Source organism: Macaca nemestrina, chromosome 1, assembly GCF_043159975.1.
Source record: "Macaca nemestrina isolate mMacNem1 chromosome 1, mMacNem.hap1, whole genome shotgun sequence".
NCBI lineage: Eukaryota > Metazoa > Chordata > Mammalia > Primates > Cercopithecidae > Macaca > Macaca nemestrina.
In genome coordinates, this window is record NC_092125.1 from 103,772,375 (window position 1) to 103,793,253 (window position 20,879).

A 20,879-nucleotide genomic window follows, 5' to 3' on the forward strand; every position below is an offset into this window, starting at 1 on the left:
CATAGGCTCACTTGTTCCTTATCTGCAGTGGAGTTGCAGCAGAAGGACCGGGCACTGGTGGAGCTGCTGCGAGAGAAGGTTGGGCTGTTTGCTGAGATGACCCATTTCCAGGCCGAAGAGGATGGTGGCAGTGGGATGGCCCTGCCCACCCTGCCCAGGGGCCTTTTCCGCTCCGAGTCCCTTGAGTCCCCTCGTGGCGAGCGGCTGCTGCAGGATGCCATCCGTGAGGGTGAGGGAGCTCCCAGGGAAGAGTCTAGGCTCAAGCACTCACTGTCACAGAATATGGACATGTGACTAGACATGGACAAACACAGACAAGTGGGATGCCAACCCCATGAACCATAAACAGCCCTGAGTGCCTCTTCTGGGCCAGTTCCTGGGAAAGGCAGGGGAGGAGGTGTGGTCCTTACTGCTGCTCCATGTCGTCCATGCTGCAGGGACTCCTGCTGCCTCATAGGCATTTACTGCCCTTTACTTCATCAGTGGTTGTGTGAGTGAAACCCCACTGCCAGTGCAGGGGGCATTCCCCTGGATGCCCGAGTGCCCCACATGTAGGGGTGAATGGCATTCCCCTCAGGGTCCTGTATCATTCCTGCTCTCACCTCTTCCTCTTTCCCCACAGTGGAGGGTCTGAAAGACCTGCTGGTGGGGCCAGGAGTGGAACTGCTCTTGACACCCCGAGAACCAGCCCTGCCCTTGGAACCAGACAGCGGTGGTAACACGAGTCCTGGGGTCACTGCCAGTGAGTGCCAGGGCAGGGGACCAAGGTAGTAGGTGGGAGGGGCCAAAGCAAGTGGAGTGGTACCAGGGATCGAGTGGTATCAGGGCCCCAGGGAAGTGAGCTCAGCCATCCTTTTCTCCTTCTCAACAGATGGTGAGGCCAGAACCTTCAATGGCTCCATTGAACTGTGCAGAGCCGACTCAGACTCCAGCCAGAGGGTAGGTCCTCAAGAGGTTCTGGGACTTGGCAAGAGGGTGGGAGAGGGACAGCCAGCCTCTGGATCCTCAACACAAAGCTGTCAGGGGCAGGCACCCAGGATTTGTGTGCCTGCTGACTCCCCATTCTTGCCCATTTCTGCAGGATCGAAATGGAAATCAGCTGAGATCACCCCAAGAGGTGAGAAGGGAATTGATAGTATAGGAGACTAAAGGGAGGGTGTTCTTAGGCTGAGAAGTTAGAACCCAGTTTGGAGTGGGGTGGGGAAAGTGTCTACATCCAAGTATGTCTCCAGATCCTACTGTCCCCACACCTACCCTTGTTCAACTTTTGGGCAGTTCTCCCATCCTAAAGCTGGGGCCCTGTTCCCACCCCGTCTGTCCTCAGGAGGCGTTGCAGCGATTGGTCAATCTCTATGGACTTCTACATGGCCTACAGGTCAGTAGGGCAAGGGCTCGAATGGGGAAGGGGAGGAGCCAGGCTAGAGATGCCTGTTTAGGTAGAGCATGGTCATCCCAACAGGCCTTTCTAAATACCCTCCCAACCCAAGCTCTCCAGGAGCGATGACCTGGGCCTTGGAGGAGCGATGACCTGGGCCTTGGAGGGTGAGGGCAAGGGGTAGAAGAGCCACAGGGGTTTTTGATAAACCCTTCTGCCCACATTCTACCCCCAGGCAGCTGTGGCCCAGCAGGACACTTTGATGGAAGCCCGGTTCCCTGAGGGCCCTGAGCGGCGGGAGAAGCTGTGCCGAGCCAACTCTCGGGATGGGGAGGCTGGCAGGGCTGGGGCTGCCCCTGTGGCCCCTGAAAAGCAGGCCACAGAACTGGCATTACTGCAGCGGCAACATGCGCTGCTGCAGGAGGAGCTACGGCGCTGCCGGCGGCTAGGTGAAGAACGGGCAACCGAAGCTGGCAGCCTGGAGGCCCGGCTCCGGGAGAGTGAGCAGGCCCGGGCGCTGCTGGAGCGGGAGGCTGAAGAGGCTCGAAGGCAGCTGGCCGCCCTGGGCCAGACCGAGCCACTCCCAGCCGAGGCCCCCTGGGCCCGCAGACCTGTGGATCCTCGGCGGCGCAGCCTCCCTGCAGGCGATGCCCTGTACTTGAGTTTCAACCCCCCACAGGTAAGGTGGCCTGCAGTGGTGAACGGACCTGGGGTGGACATAAGGGTCCGTGGAGCCCAAAAGAAATTGGGCCATTGGGGATTTGAGCCCAAATGCAATCAGGCAACCGACTTGAAGGATATTGAGGTACTAGTTGGAGAACTGAAAAGAAATGTAGATGGGTGCAGGGGTGGAGGAAACTAACTCGGGTGGTGGTGCTGAAAGAGGCCAGTTGGTGGTGGATCTCCTGAAGGGGAGTCATGGGTGAGCCCCAGTGGGGAGAGCTGCTGCCTTCAGCCAAACAGAACCTCCAGTCTTCACACTACTCAGTCCTTGGCCTGCTGTTCTTCCTGCCCACTGTCCACAGCCCAACCGAGGCACAGACCGCCTGGATCTGCCTGTCACTACTCGCTCTGTCCATCGACACTTTGAGGACCGAGAGAGGCAGGAACTGGGGAGCCCTGAAGAGCGGCTGCAAGATAGCAGTGACCCTGACACTGGCAGTGAGGAGGAAGGTAGCAGCCGTCTGTCTCCGCCCCACAGTCCACGAGGTGAGACCCTGGCGGAGACATGGACCAGAGGTAGAGTGCAGCCTGTGTACAGGCCTTGGGGCTGTGGCTTCCAAATGGGCCCTAACTGACCTGTGAGGCTTATAGTAACTCTAGGGAGGGACTTCCTGTTTTGTCTGATGATGAATGGTTGGTGGAACTCTAAGAAGCAGGAGGGGCCTCCCTCCTCCAACTGGTTGGTGATTCCCAACCTTTAGAAGTAAAAATAGATTTTTTTTAGAAAAGGCATGGTGGCTCAGGCCTGTAATCCTAACACTTTGAGAGGCCAAGGCAGGAGGATCGCTTAAGCTCAGAATTTTTTTTTTTTTTTGATACGGAGTCTCGCTCTGTCGCCCAGGCTGGAGTGCAGTGGCCAGATCTCAGCTCACTGCAAGCTCCGCCTCCCAGGTTTATGCTATTCTCCTGCCTCAGCCTCCCGAGTAGCTGGGACTACAGGCGCCCGCCACCGCGCCCAGCTGGCTTTTTTTGTATTTTTTTAGTGGAGACGGGGTTTCACCGTGTTAGCCAGGATGGTCTCGATCTCCTGACCTCGTGATCCACCCGTCTCGGCCTCCCAAAGTGCTGAGATTACAGGCCTGAGCCACCACGCCCGGCCTAAGCTCAGAATTTTGAGGCCAGCCTGGGCGACATAGTGAGACCCACCTCCTCTACCAAAAAAAAAATTCATTTATTTTATTTTATTTTTTTATTTAATTTAATTACTTACTTTTTTTTTATTATTATTTTTTGAGACGGAGTCTTACACTGTTGCCTGGGCTGGAGTGCAGTAGTGTGATCTTGGCTCACTGCAACCTCTGCCTTCCAGGTTCAAGCAGTTCTCCTGCCTCAGCCTCCCGAGTAGCTGGGATTACAGGCACCCACCACCATGCCCGGCTAATTTTTGTATTTTTAGTAGAAACGGGGTTTCACTGTGTTGGCCAGGCTGTTCTTGAACGCCTGACCTCATGATCTACCTGTTTTGGCCTCCCAACAGGTTGGGATTACAGGCGTGAGCTACCATGCCCGACTAAATTTTTTTTTTTTTTTTTTTTGAGATGGAATTCTCGCTCTGTCACTAGGCTGGAGTACAGTGGTGAAATCTTGGCTCACTGCAACTTCTGCCTCCCAGGTTCAAATGATTCTCCTGCCCCAGACTCCCGAGTAGCTGGGACTACAGGCACATGCCTCCATGCCCAGCTAATTTTTGTATTTTTAGAAGACATAGGGTTTCACCATGTTGCCCAGGCTGGTCTCTATTTCTTGACCTCATGATCTGCCCACCTTGGCCTCCCAAAGTGCTGGGATTACAGATGTGAGCCATTGCGCCTGGCCTATTTTATTTTTTATTTTTATTTTTTTAAAATGGAGTCTCACTCTCACCCAGGCTGGAGTGCAGTGGTGTGATCTCAGCTTACTGCAACCTCCACCTCCTGGGTTCAAGTGATTCTCCTGCTTCAGCCTCTCGAGTAGTTGGGATTACAGACATGCGCCACCACACCTGGCTAATTTTTTTTTGTATTTTTTAGTAGAGATGGAGTTTCACTCTGTTGGCCAGGCTGGTCTCGAACTCCTGACATCAGGTGATTCATCCACCCTGGCCTCCCAGAGTGCTGGGATTATAGGCGTGAGCCACCGTGCCTGGCCCCCCAAAATTTTTTTAATTAGCCAGGCGTGGTGGCGTGCGCCTGTAGTCCTAGCTACAGACAGTGAGAGTGAGGTGAGAGGATCGCTTGAGCCCAGCAGATTGAGTTGACAGTACTCTGTGATTGCGCCAGCCTGGGGGACAGAAAGAGACCAGGAGACCCAGACACAGGATCTCGCTCTGAAATTTTTTATTTTAGAGACAGGGTGTCGTGCTGTTGCCGAGGCTGGACTCAAACTCCTGGGCTTAAGTGATCCTCCCAAGTAGCTGGGGCTACAAGTGCATGCCACTGTGCCTGGGAAGATATAGTTTTTGTTTTTTTTTTTTTTTTTGAGACAGAGTTTTGCTCTGTCACCCAGGCTGGAGTGTAGTAGCACAATCTCAGCTCACTGCTACCTCCACCTCCCAGGTTCAAGCAATTCTTGTTCCTCAGTCTCCCGAGTAGCTGGGATTACAGGCACGTGCCACCACATACAGCTAATTTTTGGCACTTTTACTAGAGATGGGGTTTCACCATGTTAGCCAGGCTGGTCTCCAACTCCTGGCCTTAAGTGATTCTCCCACCTTGGCCTCCCAAAGTGTTGGGATTACAATCATGAGCCACTAGGCCAGTTTTTAAAGTAAAAAAAAGTTTCAAAGACCTTCAAGTTTTTATAGTTGGTTCATGAAATAAAAAATTACCAAAAGCTCTAACCTTAAAGTATTTTGTACTTTCCTAATCAGATTGTATCTTTGGATACTGTAAAAGTGTATCTGGTTCCTAGATGTGGATACCTCACTTACTGTGTTGCCAGAGGTTTTCCTCTCACCCAAGAATTTACAGAGCCCTGTCATCCCTTCACAGCCCCAGAGCCCCCTGAGCCTGCAGATGGGGAGGCATTAGTATAGGGGTACAGTTCCTCATGGGAGTCTCTGCTCACTCACTGGCTTTGTCCTGTCCCCCTTCAGACTTTACCAGAATGCAGGACATCCCGGAGGAGACGGAGAGCCGCGACGGGGAGGCTGTAGCCTCCGAGAGCTAAGGGGGCCCCTCACCCCTGCCCTGTGCCCCACTGAAGAACATTACCGAGGGGGGCTAACCTTGGGGACTCCAATTTGCCAATGATGAGGGAACATTTGAAAGAACTGCAGACTGTCCTTGCCAGCTCTTGGGATCCTTAGATACCTGGGGCCATTTAAGAAGCTGGGGGAATTAGGCCACAACACCCCCTGGGGCATCCGAAAGCTACACCACAGATGCCAGTGGTTCATGCCTTCTTCCCTCCACTTTAGGAAAATTTATTTATTTATTGTTTATTAGTTATGGGGGGAGAGGGGAGATTTAAAGGACCAGGGACATGGGAACCAAGCCATAGGGATCAGAGGGCTTTGTCCTTGAACACTACTGGGGTATATTCAGGCTCATCCACACAACTGCTGGGTTCTTGCCCTAACAACCCTCCCCTGCAACATCCGTCTTGGAGGAGAGACTGCAGCCACAAAACCCTAACTGCCCTTTAAATAAAGGAGGGCTATGGGCAGGGCCATGTCCCTTTCTCCTCTCCCCTCAACCTCTTACTGCTGTTCTCCCTTTCTCTGTCCTTCATGGAAGCCCTGGGAGATAACCTGGCTTCTTGGAGTTGATGGAATAGAGGTTGGGGTGGCCATAATGGTTTTTGGGGGTGAGGGAAAAAACCCACAGGGACCAGAATGTTTTCTTGTTGTTTTGTTTTCTTTTTTGTACCAAAGTCAACTGCACGTGTTTTATATTTTTAAGAGATCGTAGGCAATTAGAAATCGAAGCCTCCTATCTCCACATCTCTGAAGAAGTTGAGGGGTAGGGGAGACAATGACTTCTGCCTTCATCTGCAGTAACGGGGGGACCTATACTGACCTATTCCCCAGCCATTTGGAAACAAATTCTAGGGTGGGTTGGGAAATCTCCAGGAGCCCTGACCTCATCTTCCACCTCAGCAACCGTGACCTGAAACCTCAGCGTGAATTTGGGGGATTTTTCAATGGAACCCCTGCCCCCAAATGTCGACCAGCCCCAGTTGTTTTTTTTTTTTTTCTGCCAATTTTGTTGTTTTAAAAAAAATATATCAGGGAAAATTAAAAACCTGGAACTCCATAAGGTACTGTCTCCCATAATGTCTGCCAATTCTGAGGAGGATGGTAGGCGAGAACCAGGCAATGACCTAAGTTCCTCTGAAAGGGGCCTTTTCCTCTCACCACAAGGACAGCCTCTGCCTCACTGAAGAGAGGGGGCACTGACAAAAGTAACCACTGCAAATCTTTTTTTTTTTTTTTTTTTTTTTTAATTCACAAACACAAGGATAGAAACAAAGGGGGCACACAGGTTCCAATGCTGGGAATTCCAATATCAGGAAACGTGTGTTCATCGTTATTTGTATGCCATGCTCAGCAATCACCTCCACCTATTGTCCCCATCCCCAGTGTCATTCATTGTCAGATCTAGCCCCCACAGGGCCCTTGTTCATCTCCATGATGTCGGGCCCTGGGGTTACCCGTCACAGGAGCTGCTCATATACTGTCCCTCTTTGAGAGGCAGTGAGAGATGAACTGGTTTCAGTTCTTGGTTTTAGTTGGTTTTACTTCCTGTTTTCCGGTTGGTACTTACTTTGGGGCTGTGGGGGGAGGGGAGGAGGTGAGAGTCTAGGGTTGTATAAATGCTGGTATGAATTCACATCCCCGCTGGAGCCTGTGGAGTCAGATTAGCAGAGCGGGGCTCAGGCCCTCAGCTAGAAAAAGGAATTGAAGTCACATAGGGAGCAGGCTGGGTGAGGAGCCAGCACCCTCCCCTTCTGTAACTCTCATCCACCAACATCAAGCCTTTACAAGGTGCTTTCTCAGCCATTAAGGGGATCCTGAGAATGGGGAATTGTTCTCATTTTATGGGCAGGGAAACCTAGGTGCACAAAGCCTGCTAGGCCAGGAGGGGGCTGGCCGCCTTAGTTCCAGTCCACCACTTTTCTCCTTTGGCTACTCTGCCTAAACATACCAGGGCTGGCTGGGCGCAGTGGCTCACGTCTGTAATCCCAGCACTTTGGGAGGCTGAGTTGGGTGGATCACTTGAGGTCAGGAGTTTGAGACCAGCCTGGCCAACATGGTAAAACCCCATCTCTACTAAAAATACAAAAATCAGCCAGGCGTGATGGTGGGCACCTGTAGTCCCAGCTACCTGGGAGGCTGAGGTGGGAGAATTGCTTGAACCCGGGAGGCAGAGGTTGCAGTGAGCCGAGATTGTGCCACTGCACTCCAGCACTCCAGCCTGGGCGACAGAGCAAGACCCTGCCTGGAAAAAAAAAAACCAAACACCAGGGCTTCAGATTTCATACACAGGGACACAGGGCTCAGCAGCTGTCTGCCAGGTCAGCTGGAAGCAGCTCAGACCCAAAGCTGTGAGGGTGGCACCTTTAGGTGGGAAAGGAAGGTAGGTGGGGGTGGGGTGAGGATATTAGATAGCATGCAGAGACCACCAAGAAAGGGGAATGCAGGCTCTCCTAGAATCCCCGACAGATCCAGTGAGAGATGCTGGTCAGGACAGGACAGGACAGAACACGGAAACCTGGAGACAGCCCAGCGTGGGTGTGAAGTCCCCGCTGCTTTCTTCCAAGCAGTACTGTCCCTTCTGCCACCCTGTACCAACCCCCTCCTACACACATGCGCATGCACACCCGCGCGCACACACACACACACACACAATCTTCAGCCCTAGAACATGGGGCACAAGCATTTGTCTGATGTGGTTACTCCTGAGAGCTAGGCCCCTTCCTCACATCTTTGACCATTGTGTCCCCTGTCCCCTCCCTAACCCACTTTTGGGAACCCACAGCCTTAACCTCTGTCCCTCCTGCTGAAGTTTCAAAGCCATCTGGCTTTGTGTTCCAGGGAGCCAGGGACCAGGTTCTCACCAAAACATTGACTTCCTTCCATTCCAAGAGAAGCTCCAGGCTGCCTGCTCTGCCCAGCCCTCCATTCTCCATCCTCCAGCTGCACCCTCCTCCTTCCACTCCCCCACAAGAGTAGGTCTTTGTGCATGTGTTCATCTCTAACTTGGACCTGTGTACACTTTGTCAATATTTACCTCTGGGGCCCGTAAAGCAGAGATGCCCCCAGAGGAGCCAATATCCGGAGCCCAGCAAAGCCGTCAGAGGGAGCTGCTGGGGTGGGAAGATGGGTGCTTAGGTGGGGAGGGATTTTCCATTGCCTGCATGGGCTAGGAATAGACCTGGAGTTTTGGAACTAGTTTAAACATCATCAAAAAGAGGAAATTAAACAAGAGGCTAATTAAGTTCCTTTCACATTGCTTAATCTGTTGTGAATTGGGTGCCTCTTTGGAGCCTCCTCTGCCCAGCAATTAAAGGAAGTGGGACAGGGGGCACCTGGAGGCACTGTGGCCTTTCCCTTTACAGGGGGCTCTGCACTTAATAAGGTGGCACTGCTCCCAGCTGCTGCCCCAGGAGCCTGAGCAGCCTGTGTCCTCATAGGTTACAAGTCATGCCAGAGAGCCTGGGGGTGGGGCAGTGGAAGTGGGAGCTCTACCTCATCTTCCCTCTGCCTCCCTCCTTTCTAGGGTCTGCCTCCCAGAAAATCCTTCTAATGGCTAACCTTTATCATTGATGCATCTCAATACAGGAACCAAAGAGGAGCCCCTATCCTGAAGAACACACCTTCAAGAGGGGCTCAGGGGTCAACCTCTGAGTTCTTTATGTGAGACTTTCATTATACCCCACTTCAGAGCATATACAACCATTCCAGATGAGACATGGTTCCCCATCCCCATCTCCCAGCTGTGCGCTTATTTCCTCCTTTCTCTCTGTCTCCATTTTACACAGGGTGTAAGAATAATAGCTCGACCGGGTGTGGTAGCTCAAGCCTGTAATCTCAGCACTTTGGGAGGCCGAGGCGGGTGGATCACTAGAGGTCAGGAGTTCCAGACCAGCTTGGCCAATATGGTGAAATCCTGTCTCTATTAAAAATACAAAAAAATCGGCCGGGTGTGGTAGTGGGAGCCTGTAGTCCCAGCTACTTGGGAGGCTGAGGCAGGAGAATCGCTTGAATCCGGGAAGCGGAGGTTGCTGTGAGCTGAGATCACGCCACTGCACTTCAGCCTGGGCGACAGAGTGAGACTCTGTCTCAAAAAAATTAAATAAATAAATAAATAAATAAATAATAGCTAACAGTGTATTTCACTGTTAAATCTTCAGTAGCCCATTTTACAGTTGAGAACAGTAAGGTACAAAAAGGTAAAGTAATGTGCTGGAGGTAAAGGTGTGAATCCAGGTGCTCTGATACTCAAATTGATACTCTGGGCTTTGCATTTGGGGCAGGGAGGAAGAGTAGCACCACTTTCTGAGGTCTCCGCTTTTCTGGTTCTACCTGCAGCCTGTTCTCCCAGCCCCCTCCCCTTTTTAATCTCTCACCTCCCTTCACCCCGCGCCCCCTACGTCTTTGATTTGTCATTATCTTCACTTCTTTCAAATCCTGATACAAGGGGAGACACACAGGCACTCTGGCAGCACCAGGGTTTTACACCCAGGCCCTGGCAGGTGCTGGGAATTCCAGCAGTACCCCACACCTGGCAGCCCTTCAGGGGAACTACAGCTTTTGCAGCTGAGGTCTCTGTGGGCAGCAAGTTTCTGTGGTCACCACTGAGATGGTAAAGTGGGGACAGGGGACGCAGACATTTTTGGCCTCGATCCTGGAGAAAGACAAGGGATACCCTGTTTTGAGGTGGGGAGTGGGTACAGAGGGACAGGGGCACTGACCTCTGATTCATTAGCCTAGAAGCCTTAGGGAAGTGTTTCTAGATATTTTTGCAGAAGGCAGAAATGGAGCAACAAATCCTTTTGTTCCATACTGCACTGGAGGTGGAACTGGGATAAAAGGTCAAGACAATTTGTGGATAATCCAGAGGTTTATTCTCAGATCCTCTTCTTTGCCATCTCCAAATAAAGACTTAAAGCTTTGTCACACCCAGCTCTGATCTGGGCCCCCGCCTCCCCCATTCACCACACCCAGAGTTGGGGATCAAAGATCAGACTTCTCCCTGCGGGCGCTGCAGCCTGGCAGAGAGGGCAGCTTCTCCCCAGGACTCGACGATCCTACACTTGGTGGATCTCAGAAAGAGGAGCGTGTTCAGCTTGCGCCCTTTACCCGGGTGTCCCTCCGTCCAGGTTGGTGAGCAGGGTAGAAGGGCGGCTCTCCGGGGGGTTGCTCGCGACCCACCGCCTGCCTACCTGCTTTAGGGCCACCTGTTGCACCCAGCCTCCGCCCTGGGGCCACAGCCTCGACCGCAGATCCCTGAAGGTGTCTGCCAGAGCCTGCCGGGGCTCCCGCCTCAGGAGACAGTACAGCACAGGGTTGAGGCAGCTATTGCTGTGTGCCAAGCAAGTAGTGACAGGTAAGACATACGTCTGGATAGTATAGAAAGTACTGTTCCAGGGCACTAGGTCAAACTTCACCAGGACACCCCAGAGAGTGACCACATGGTTGGGAAACCAGCAGAGGAAGAAGGAAGCCACCAGGATGCGGACAGAGCGGGCCACGACCCTGCTGTCCTGCTGCCGCCGTTGCCGCTGCTGCAGGAAGGCCAGCAGCAGCAGGTAGCTGGTGGTGATGACGCCCAAGGGCACCATGAAAGCCAGCACCACCCTCTGCAGCTGGTAGGCCCCCAGCCAGTACCTGCTGGGGAAACGCAGTAGGCAAAGGCGCACACCACACACCTCACCCTCCACCCCGAAGACAGCTGTGGGCACCGTCACCAGGGCAGCCGCCGCCCACACTGCTAGAGTGGCTATTCGGGCCCAGAAGAGTGAGAGGTGGGTGCCTGGCCCCGCAGCCATGGCCACCACCCAGTAGCGAGCAACGCTCAGCGCTGTGATGAGGAAGATGCTGGCATAGACGTTGAGGACAGTGGCCGTCAGAACCATCTTGCAGAGGGCACCTCCGAAGGGCCAGTGAAAGTCCAATGCCGACTCAGCTGCCCAAAAGGGGAGAGTGAGTGCCAGTCCCAGGTCCGCCAGAGCCAGGTTGAAGACGAAGGTGTCTGAAGGTGGGCCAGGGGCTCTCCGGGCACAGTTACTCAGTACCCACAGCACCGCCAAATTTCCCAGCAAGCCAACAGCCCCCACAAGCCCATAGGCCAGGGCAACCATGAGCCTCAGGGCTAGGAATTTGACAGGCATCGGAGCATCATCAGCACTCAGCACACTGCCTCCGGAGGCATTGGCCCAGAACGTGGGTGGAGAGGCAGAAGTATTGAGTGTGGGCATCGCAGGGCATCAGAGATTGGTGGCGCTGAGAAGAGAGGTCTGCAAGTATCTGCCAGACTGGCAGAGGCCACTGAAGGCTCTAGGCAGAAGGCTCTAGAACTAAGTCCTCTGGGGCCTCTGGTGAGCCCTGGCCCACGCCCACACCTCAGAGGGAGGGGTGTGGAAAGGACAACCCACCACCTCCCTGTTGGTCAAGATTGGTGGTGGGTGGGGCAGGGCGAGGCAGAGCCTGGGCATATGCGCATGCGCCTGCCTGTAAGAGGGACTCTAAATGGCAGAGAGGGAGGGGAGAAGGGAGAGTTACCTCACTATGGAGGGCAGCCCCAAGCCTCCACCCCAGGGAGAGAGCTGGAGGTTCCCTGTCCCAGAGATAACAGGAACCAAACTAGAGCTGCCTCTGTTCCTAACAGCGTGCAGAGGCCTCCCTCCTCTGCAGAAAGTGTTCCCTTGAGGGCCAAAGGAAGGGGCCTGGGAGGTGGCATAGAGGCAGGGAATCAGCATGGGTGTCCAAGAGAGGAAAGAGCAGAGGCTACGGAGTCCCAGACCTGCTACTCACTAGCCATGTGACTGGGAGAGTTACTTTACTCCCATAAACCTATTTTCTTGCTTAAAATTTTCAGGTAAGTGCTTCACAGGAGTGGCATGATGAAATGAGAGAATACGTGTGAAATAACAATTTGTATGAATATTATTTCAAAGGAGAAGTTTGAGGTGTTTGTGGCAGAAGGGTACTGAGAGGCTATTACCGTGCCCAGGGAACAGTGCCAACTAAAACAGGTTGGAATTCATCTCAGCAGCAGTAACCTTGAGGCTAACAGCAGGGAGGGAAAAGAGAGAGGAAGTCACAGCTTCCTGTTTCCTCCCCACTGGGAACACTGGGCCTGTGAGGGCCTGCATGGACCTGGGCATGCCCTCAGTTCTGTTCCTGCTCCTGATAATTAAATATTCCTGCTAACCTCTATCGCCGCCCTTTCCTCCTTTCCTCCTCTAGTCTGTGGACAGAGCTCAGCGGTCCCCCTACTTTCTCCTGCAAACCCCATGTCAGAGCTAAGGATCCTGAGATACGCCCTCACCACACCTCATCCTGTCTCCCCGTGATCTCAATCATAACTGGAAAAAAAAATGCTTCACTGGGCCCTCCCCTTTCATTGCCTACATCTCTACCTACTGCAGAAGGAGCTGTGATGGGGACAAAGAGAAGGCAGGAGGCGGGTAGGTAAAAGAGTAAGGCTTTCTCAAGGGTTCCAATATATTCAGCCCCTTCTTGTCCTCTGCCAGCTAATTAAGATAACGTTCGATGTTCAGTTCCCTTGGAGTGCGGAGGGAAGAGAGGGGCCCTTTGCAACAATAAATCAGCAGTGGGCTTTGTGAACACATAGGAGAAACCCAGAGGTGAGAGTGATCCAGGCTGGGTGCCAACATATTGGGGCTTTCGAACCAGGGATGATTATAAAGGGGGTGGCAGAAGGGGAGTGCCCAGCCTGAGGTCAGGTGAGCCCCACAGGCTACCTCCTGGCCTCGTGGCTGCTCCTGTGTGACTGTGTTGTCACTGTCTCTCGGGGCCATGTCTACTCCTCTGCCCACCTAGAATTACCTTGCTAATCTGGCAGTTAAGATAACTGCTTGGCCGGGCAAGGTGGCTCACGCCTGTAATCCCAGCACTTTGGGAGGCTGAGGTGAGTGAATCACCTGAGGTTGGGAGTTCAAGACCAGCCTGACCAACATAGAGAAAGCCCGTCTCTACTAAAAATACAAAATTGGCCAGGCGTGGTGGCGGGTGCCTGTAATCTCAGCTACTCAGGAGGCTGAGGCGGGAGAATCACTTGAACCGGGAGGTGGAAATTTTGGTGAGCTGAGATCATGCCACTGTACTCCAGCCTGGGCGACAGAGTGAGACTCCGTCTCCCCCCAAAAAATAAATAAAAAACAACAACAAAAACTGCTTAATGCTTTGGACTTATTTTCTTTATTGACTTAGAGAAAAGAAAGTAGACCAGAATTCCAGGGTTGTGCTATTCATTTCAAACATCTGGTCCTCCAATCATTTCTTTACCTTTTTATCATTTCTAGTCCTAAGCCTTTCCCTTGGTCTGAGACTAGCAACACCCCCTTGTGGTTATGTAGAGAGGTGATGCCACCAGCTGGCCGTGTCTAAGAACTTCATTTGTCTAGCATTTCGTTCATTCACTAATCACAGCATTCCCTGAACCCTTACTGTGTGCCAGGCACTGTGCTTGATGCTGGGAGACAAAAACAAAAAAATATAGTCACACTCTTCATAGAAAATAATAAACTTTTTAGATCGAAGGGATCTTTCAGACCATCTCGTTCAACTTCTTATTTTATGTAGAATGAGAGTGATTTGCCCAAGACCACCAGGGAGGTGACGGTAGAGTCAGGGTTTGAGACAAAAGTCTCTTGACTCCTAGAATAGGAGTCTTTGCCACTACATCACGAACCCTGAGGGACACAGTGCCAGGACGTGGATGGAGGGACAGTGACAACACCTTTCGAGATGATTCTTCACTCACAGCTGCTGGGAGATGAGGAGGAACTAGATTCAACAAAAATGCTTGTGCTGTCCCCCACCTTCATATTACCCTGTAGAGCCAGACTTTGCCAGTGCCATTTTCTTGTCTGTTTGTTTTTACTAACTCATAAGCAGTGCGCTCAGTCAGCCACCAGTGCCATCTTCCATCTCAGAGTCCAAGGACCGGTAGTGGTACATTATGGTGTCTGCCTTCCATAAAAAGGACCTCCAGGGGCCAAACCGTCCCCTCAGTCACCTGAATAGCCACACCTCCCTCAGCCGGCATCTCTCTCCAGCCCCACATCCCTGTCCCTGCCCTTCACAGCCCAGGCTACGGCGTCTCCGAAAAGGAATTGGAGAGGAGGCAGAAGGGACTGAGTTATCACTCTACAGAGCACAGAGAGGAGGGAGCTTTGCATTTACATTTGTAGTAGAGGGGACAGAAACTAAACCCTTGGGGGTACTACAAATGGTGAGAATAGGAAACCTACCCCTAATCCAAATCCCTAAGCTCACATCAACCCAAGAAGCCACCATCTCTATTCTGTCATACGTCTGCCAAGGTTCACTGGGGGAAAATCTCCAGTATTGGTAAGGGGTATGGGCAGCTCCAATGCTAAGGGGCAGGTTCTAAATCAGTCTCTCAGCCGGGCGCGGTGGCTCACGCCTGTAATCCCAGCACTCTGGGAGGCTGAGGCGGGCAGATCACAAGGTCAGGAGATCAAGACCATGGTGAAACCCCGTCTCTACTAAAAATTACAAAAAATTAGCCAGGCGCGGGGGCGGACGCCTGTAGTCCCAGCTACTCAGGAGGCTGAGGCAGGAGAATGGCGTGAACCCGGGAGGCAGAGCTTGCAGTGAGCCGAGATTGCGCCACTGCACTTCAGCCTGGGCGACACAGCGAGGCTCCATCTCAATAAAATGAAATAAAATAAAATAAAATAAATCAGTCTCTCTCTCCCCCCACCACCTTCTAACTTTATGTTTTGGAATAGTTTTAGATTTACAGAGAAATGGCAAAGGCAGTAAGAATTATACATCTCATTTATTTTCCGAAGTAAAACTGGCAGAGCACTACAAAAAAAAAAGAAAAATATAACAAAGATGTGCAGTCCCAGTAAACTGAAATGACAAAGCATTGCAGAGGGAAATTAAATAAGGCCCAAATAAATGGCATACTGTGTTCTTGGGTTGGAAGACTTAAAAACAATTTTTTTTTGGCCGGGCGCAGTGGCTCACGCCTGTAATCCCAGCACTTTGGGAGGCCAAGGCGGGCGGATCACGAGGTCAGGAGATTGAGGTCACAGTGAAACCCCGTCTCTACTAAAGATACAAAAAATTAGCCGGGAGCGGTGGTGGGCGCCTGTAGTCCCAGCTACTCGGGAGGCTGAGCCAGGAGAATGGCGTGAACCCGGGAAGTGGAGCTTGCAGTGAGCCGAGATCGCGCCACTGCACTCCAGCCTGGGCCACAGAACTAGACTCCGTCTCAAAAAAAAAAAAAAAAAAATTATTTTTATTTTATTTTATTTTATTTGGTTGAGAAGGGGTCTCACTCTGTCACCCAGGCTGGAGTGCAGTGGCACAATCTCAGCTCAGTGCCTCGACCTCCCCAGGCTCAGGTGATCCTCCTACCCCAGCCACAGGAATGAGCTACCACACAGGCTAATTTTTGTATTTTTAGTAGAGACAGGGTGTCCCCATGTTACCCAGGATTGTCTTGAACTCCTGGGCTCAAGCAACCTTCTCACCTCAGCCTCCCAAAGTGCTGAGATTACAGCCATGAGCCACCATGCCCAGCATCAAAAATACTATTGAAATGTCAATTGATCTGTAGATTCAACACAGTTTTTTTTTTTTTTTTTTTTGAGACCGAGTTTCACTCTTGTCACCCAGGCTGGAGTGCAGTGGGGTGATCTCGGCTCACTGCAACCTCTGCCTCCCGGGTTCAAGCGATGCTCCTGCCTCAAGCCTCCCGAGTAGCTGGGATTACAGGCACCTGCCACCATACCTGGCTAATTTTTGTATTTTTTAGTGGAGACAGGGTTTCACCATGTTGGCCAGGCTGGTCTTGAACTCCTGACCTCTGCCTTGGCCTCCCAAAGTGCTGGGATTTAAGCCACGGTGCCCAACCTCAACACAGTTCTAATCAAAATTCTAGCAGGCTTTTAAAAGCATGTATAGGCTGGGCGCGGTGGCTCACGCCTGTAATCCCAGCACTGTGGGAGGCCGAGACGGGCGGATCATGAGGTCAGGAGATCGAGACCATCCTGGCTAACATGGTGAAACTCCGTCTCTACTAAAAAATACAAAAAACCAGCCGGGCGTAGTGGGGGGCGCCTGTAGTCCCAGCTACTCAGGAGGCTGAGGCAGGAGAATGGCGTGAACCTGGGAGGCGGAGCTTCCTGGGAGGCGGAGCTTGCAGTGAGGCGAGATCACGCCACTGCACTCCAGCCTGGGCGACAGAGCGAGACTCCGTCTCAAAAAAAAAAAAAAAAAAAAAAAAAGAAAAAAGCATGTATAAAATTGACAAACTGATTCTAAAATCCATGTGAAAATACAAATACCGGCCGGGCGCGGTGGCTCAAGCCTGTAATCCCAGCACTTTGGGAGGCCGAGACGGGCGGATCACGAGGTCAGGAGATCGAGACCATCCTGGCTAACACGGTGAAACCCCGTCTCTACTAAAAAATACAAAAAACTAGCCGGGCGAAGTGGCGGGCGCCTGTAGTCCCAGCTACTTGGGAGGCTGAGGCAGGAGAATGGCGTGAACCCGGGAGGCGGAGCTTGCAGTGAGCTGAGATCCGGCCACTGCACTCCTGCCTGGGCGACAGAGCATGACTCCGTCTCAAAAAAAAAAAAAAAAAAAAAAGAAAGAAAGAAAATACAAATACCTGGCCGAGCGCAGTGGCTCACACCTGTAATCCCAGCACTTTGGGAGGCTGAGGTGAGTGGATCACCTGAGGTCGGGAGTTCAAGGCCAGCCTGACCAATGTGGAGAAACCCTGTCTCTACTAAAAATACAAAATTAACTAGGCGTGGTAACGCATGCCTGTACTCCCAGCTACTCAGGAGGCTGAGGCATGAGAATCACTTGAACCTGGGAGGCGGAGGTTGCAGTGAATTGAGATCTCACTATTGCACTCCAGCCTGGGCAAGAAGAGCAAAACTCCATCTCAAAAAAAAAAAAAAAAAAGCAAATATCCAATTTTGTAAAATAGTAAAATCAATTTTTTGTTTTGTTTTGAGACACTCCAGCCTGGGTGACAGAGTGAGACCCCGTCTCAAAAAAAAAAAAAAAAAAAAAAAAAAAAAAAAAAAAACCAACAACACTGGGTAACTTCATGGCAATCCAAGCACATGGCACAAAGTATAGCCAGGTGTCACAGGGGCTAGAAATGGGGCTATATACTCTCATTCTTTTTGAATAGCTGCTCCATTATTCTTTTTGATAGATTTCCCCTTGTAAGAAAGTGGAAACATATTTCTAAAATTATTTTTAGGGGTGACATCAGAATCCCTCACAGGAAATCTCCTTGTTTGGAAAAATTATTCAATAAATGCTTGAGGTAGCACCCCTAGGGGTGATGTGGTGAATACGGGAGACATTGAGAAAGCCCACCCTCCATCTTTTCTTCTTTTCCCATCACAACTCCTACTGCTGTGGGAAAGAATATTAGGCCAAAAGAGCATGACCCAGTTTGGCATTTTTCAAGGTTGGGCTGATCTAAATGGAGTTGGGGGAGATCCTCTGGAGACAGGTATGGGAATGCAGCACCACCATCTGGAGAAAAGGGGACTGAATCTTAGCTAGAAAGTGCCACTGAAACAAAGGGGGAGTAGCAAGGAGAGGAGACTGACAGAGAGATTATGTGGCCTAGCTCTATGGATTTTATGGTTCCCCAAGGTGTCACTACCTTAGAGTTGGTAGTAAATGACCTAATAATACCTAAATGACCACTAGGCAAGAATAAATGAAATTCATATGTCAATTTTTTGACCATGCACCCAACAGAAAGGAAAAATGACCTCAGCCTAACCTATCTCACTTTAGAGAGGCTTTTTCAATTAGCAGTAGAACAAGGTGCTATTGAATTGAGTTTAGAAAATCAGATTCGGTTGTATCAATAGAGAAATGTTTTATTATTTTATGTTTTTGTTGCTCTGTCACCCAGGCTGGAGTGCAGTGGTGTGATCATGTGTCACTGTAGCCTCAAACTTCTTGGTTCAAGTGATTTTCCCACCTCAGCCTCCTGAGTAGCTGAGACTACAGGTGTGCCACCACACTGGCTAATTTTTATTTTTTGTGGAGATGGGGTCTCACTATGATGCCCTGGCCTCAAGTGATCTACCAGCCTCAGAATCCCAAAGTGCTGGGATTATAGGCATGAGCCACCTCACTTGGCCATCAAAAGATAAATGTTATTGGTGAAATTAAGACTTTTATGAGAATTATAAGGCTGGGAGCAGGACTCACACCTGGAATCCCAACACTTTGGGAGGCTGAGGCAGGTGGATCACTAGAGGTCAGAAGTACAAGACCACCCTGGTCAGCATGGTGAAACCCTGGGCATGGTGGCCGGCACCTGTAATCCCAACTACTCAGGAAACTGAGGCAGGAGAATCACTTGAACCCGACAGGTGAAGGTTGCGGACAGCTGAGATAGCATCATTGCACTCAAGCCTGGGCAACCAGAGTGAAACTCTACCTCAAAAAAAAAAAAAAAAAAAAAAAAAAGAATTATAAATAAATGAACTAAACATTTAACTTAAGAAAGTAAGGGGGGCAAGGAGCAGTGGCTCATACCTATATTCCCAGCACTTTGGGAGCCTGAGGCAGGCAGATCACGAGGTCAGGAGATCAAGACCATCCTGGCTAACATGGTGAAACCCCGTCTCTACTAAAAATACAAAAAATTAGCTGGGTGTGGTTGTGCTTGGGAGGCTGAGGCAGGAGAACGGTGTGAACCTAGGAGGCGGAGCTTGCAGTGAGCCGAGATGGCGCCACTGCACTCCAGCCTGGGTGACAGAGCAAGACTCTGTCTCAAAACAAAATTAAGCGGGGAAAAACAATATAAATCTTCCCAAAAGGAAGGCCGGGCGTGGTGACTCATGCCCACGCACTCAATCCCAGCACTTTGGGAGGCCAAGGCCGATGAATCATCTGAGGTCAGGAGTTCGAGACCAGCCTGGCCAACATGGTGAAACCCCGTATCTACTAAAAATACAAATAATTAGCTGGTGTGCTGGTGTGTGCCTGTAATCCCAGCTACTCAGGAGGCTGAGGCAGGAGAATCACTTGAACCCGGGAGGCGGAGGTTGCAGTGAGACAAGATCACACCACTGCACTCCAGCCTGGGCAATAAGAGCGAAACTTTGTCTCAAAAAAAAAAAAAAGTTAACATGGAATTGATGAATAAAACTAAAAGCTAGGTTCTTTAAAAAGGCAAAAAAAGATAAGACACTGGCAAGATTAAGGAAAGTAAAAAGAAAAAATATTTTTTAAAAGTTGAAAATACCAAGGGTTGGGGATGATGTGGAGTAATAGGAACCCTGGTACATTGCTGGTGGGCATGTAAAATAGTGTAGCCAGTTGGTTTGGCAGTTCCACAAAAGTTAAACAAGATGTCCATGTGACCTAGCAATTCTGCTCCTACAATATAAACCCTAAAGAATTAAAAACAGAGGCCGGGCGCGGTGGCTCAAGCCTGTAATCCCAGCACTTTGGGAGGCCGAGACGAGTGGATCACGAGGTCAGGAGATCGAAACCATCCTGGCTAACACGGTGAAACCCCGTCTCTACTACAAAATACAAAAAACTAGCCGGGCGAGGTGGCTGGCGTCTGTAGTCCCAGCTACTCCGGAGGCTGAGGCAGGAGAATGGCGTAAAACCGGGAGGCGGAGCTTGCAGTGAGCCGAGATCAGGCCACTGCACTCCAGCCTGGGCGACAGAGCGCGACTCCATCTCAAAAAAAAAAAAAAAAAAAAAAAAAAATTAAAAACAGATACTTAAATACTTGTGGGCCGGGCGCGGTGGCTCAAGCCTGTAATCCCAGCACTTTGGGAGGCCGAGACGGGCGGATCACGAGGTCAGGAGATCGAGACCATCCTGGCTAACACGGTGAAACCCCGTCTCTACTAAAAATACAAGAAAATTAGCTGGGCGAGGTGGCGGGCGCCTGTAGTCCCAGCTACTCGGGAGGCTGAGGCAGGAGAATGGCGTGAACCCGGGGAGGCGGAGCTTGCAGTGAGCCGAGATCGCGCCACTGCACTCCAGCCTGGGGCACAGAGCAAGACTCCGTCTAAAAAAAAAAAAAAAATAATAATAATAATAATACTTGTGAATGTTCACAGCAGCACTACTTACAATAGCCAAGAGGTGGAAACAACTCAAATGTTCATCAATGGATGAATGGGTAATTGTGGTCTATACATCCAATGGAAAAGAAATTCAGTGATAAAAAAGAATGAAGTTTATTCAGTGATAAAAAAAAAAAAGAATGAAGTTCTGACATATGCTACAACATGAATACACTTTGAAAACACTGTAAGTGAAAGAAGCCAGATACAAAAGGTCACACATTGTATAATTCCATTTATATAAAATATGTAGAATAGGTAAATCCAGAGAAACAGTAGATCAGTGGTAGCCCATGTCTTGTGGGGCGAGAGAAACGTGAAGTGACTGTTAACAGGTGAGGGGTTTCTTTTTGGGGTGACAAAAATAATCTGGAAAAAAAAATCTGGAATTAGATAATGGTGATTGTCGCACAATCTTGTGGACACGCTAAAAAACAATGAATTGTGCACTTAAATTTACTCTTTTTAAAAAGGGTAAATTTATGGTATTAT

General features: G+C 50.7%; 2 protein-coding genes across 14 annotated transcripts in view; one reads left to right on the forward strand and one right to left on the reverse strand.

Moving 5' to 3' along the window:
* Window positions 1–6,336, forward strand: part of LOC105498267 (Rho/Rac guanine nucleotide exchange factor 2) — a 70,234-nt gene extending 63,898 nt beyond the window's left edge. For 8 of the 13 annotated variants that reach the window (XM_071083775.1, XM_071083765.1, XM_071083796.1 and 5 more), the window contains 8 exons: window positions 29–229; window positions 623–742; window positions 872–939; window positions 1,082–1,117; window positions 1,325–1,375; window positions 1,611–2,054; window positions 2,401–2,614; window positions 5,172–6,336. In XM_071083775.1, coding sequence (XP_070939876.1) covers window positions 29–229; window positions 623–742; window positions 872–939; window positions 1,082–1,117; window positions 1,325–1,375; window positions 1,611–2,054; window positions 2,401–2,614; window positions 5,172–5,245 — 1,208 coding nt within the window. In that variant the 3' untranslated portion in view covers window positions 5,246–6,336. The remainder of the gene's footprint in view (window positions 1–28; window positions 230–622; window positions 743–871; window positions 940–1,081; window positions 1,118–1,324; window positions 1,376–1,610; window positions 2,055–2,400; window positions 2,615–5,171) is intronic. The other 5 variants (XM_071083771.1, XM_071083773.1, XM_071083790.1 and 2 more) reach the window with 1 other exon arrangement.
* Window positions 6,337–10,124: 3,788 nt separating this feature from the next.
* LOC105498027 (relaxin family peptide/INSL5 receptor 4) lies at window positions 10,125–11,608 on the reverse strand. The gene has a single exon (XM_011769776.3). The coding sequence runs from the start codon at window positions 11,498–11,500 to the stop codon at window positions 10,379–10,381; it is 1,122 nt and encodes a 373-aa protein (XP_011768078.2). The 5' UTR covers window positions 11,501–11,608; the 3' UTR covers window positions 10,125–10,378.
* Window positions 11,609–20,879: the final 9,271 nt, after the last annotated feature.

Bases quoted from the DNA above. Each gene is read 5' to 3' on its own strand.
- LOC105498027 (XM_011769776.3), bottom strand. From the start codon at position 11,500: ATGCCCACACTCAATACTTCTGCCTCTCCACCCACGTTCTGGGCCAAT.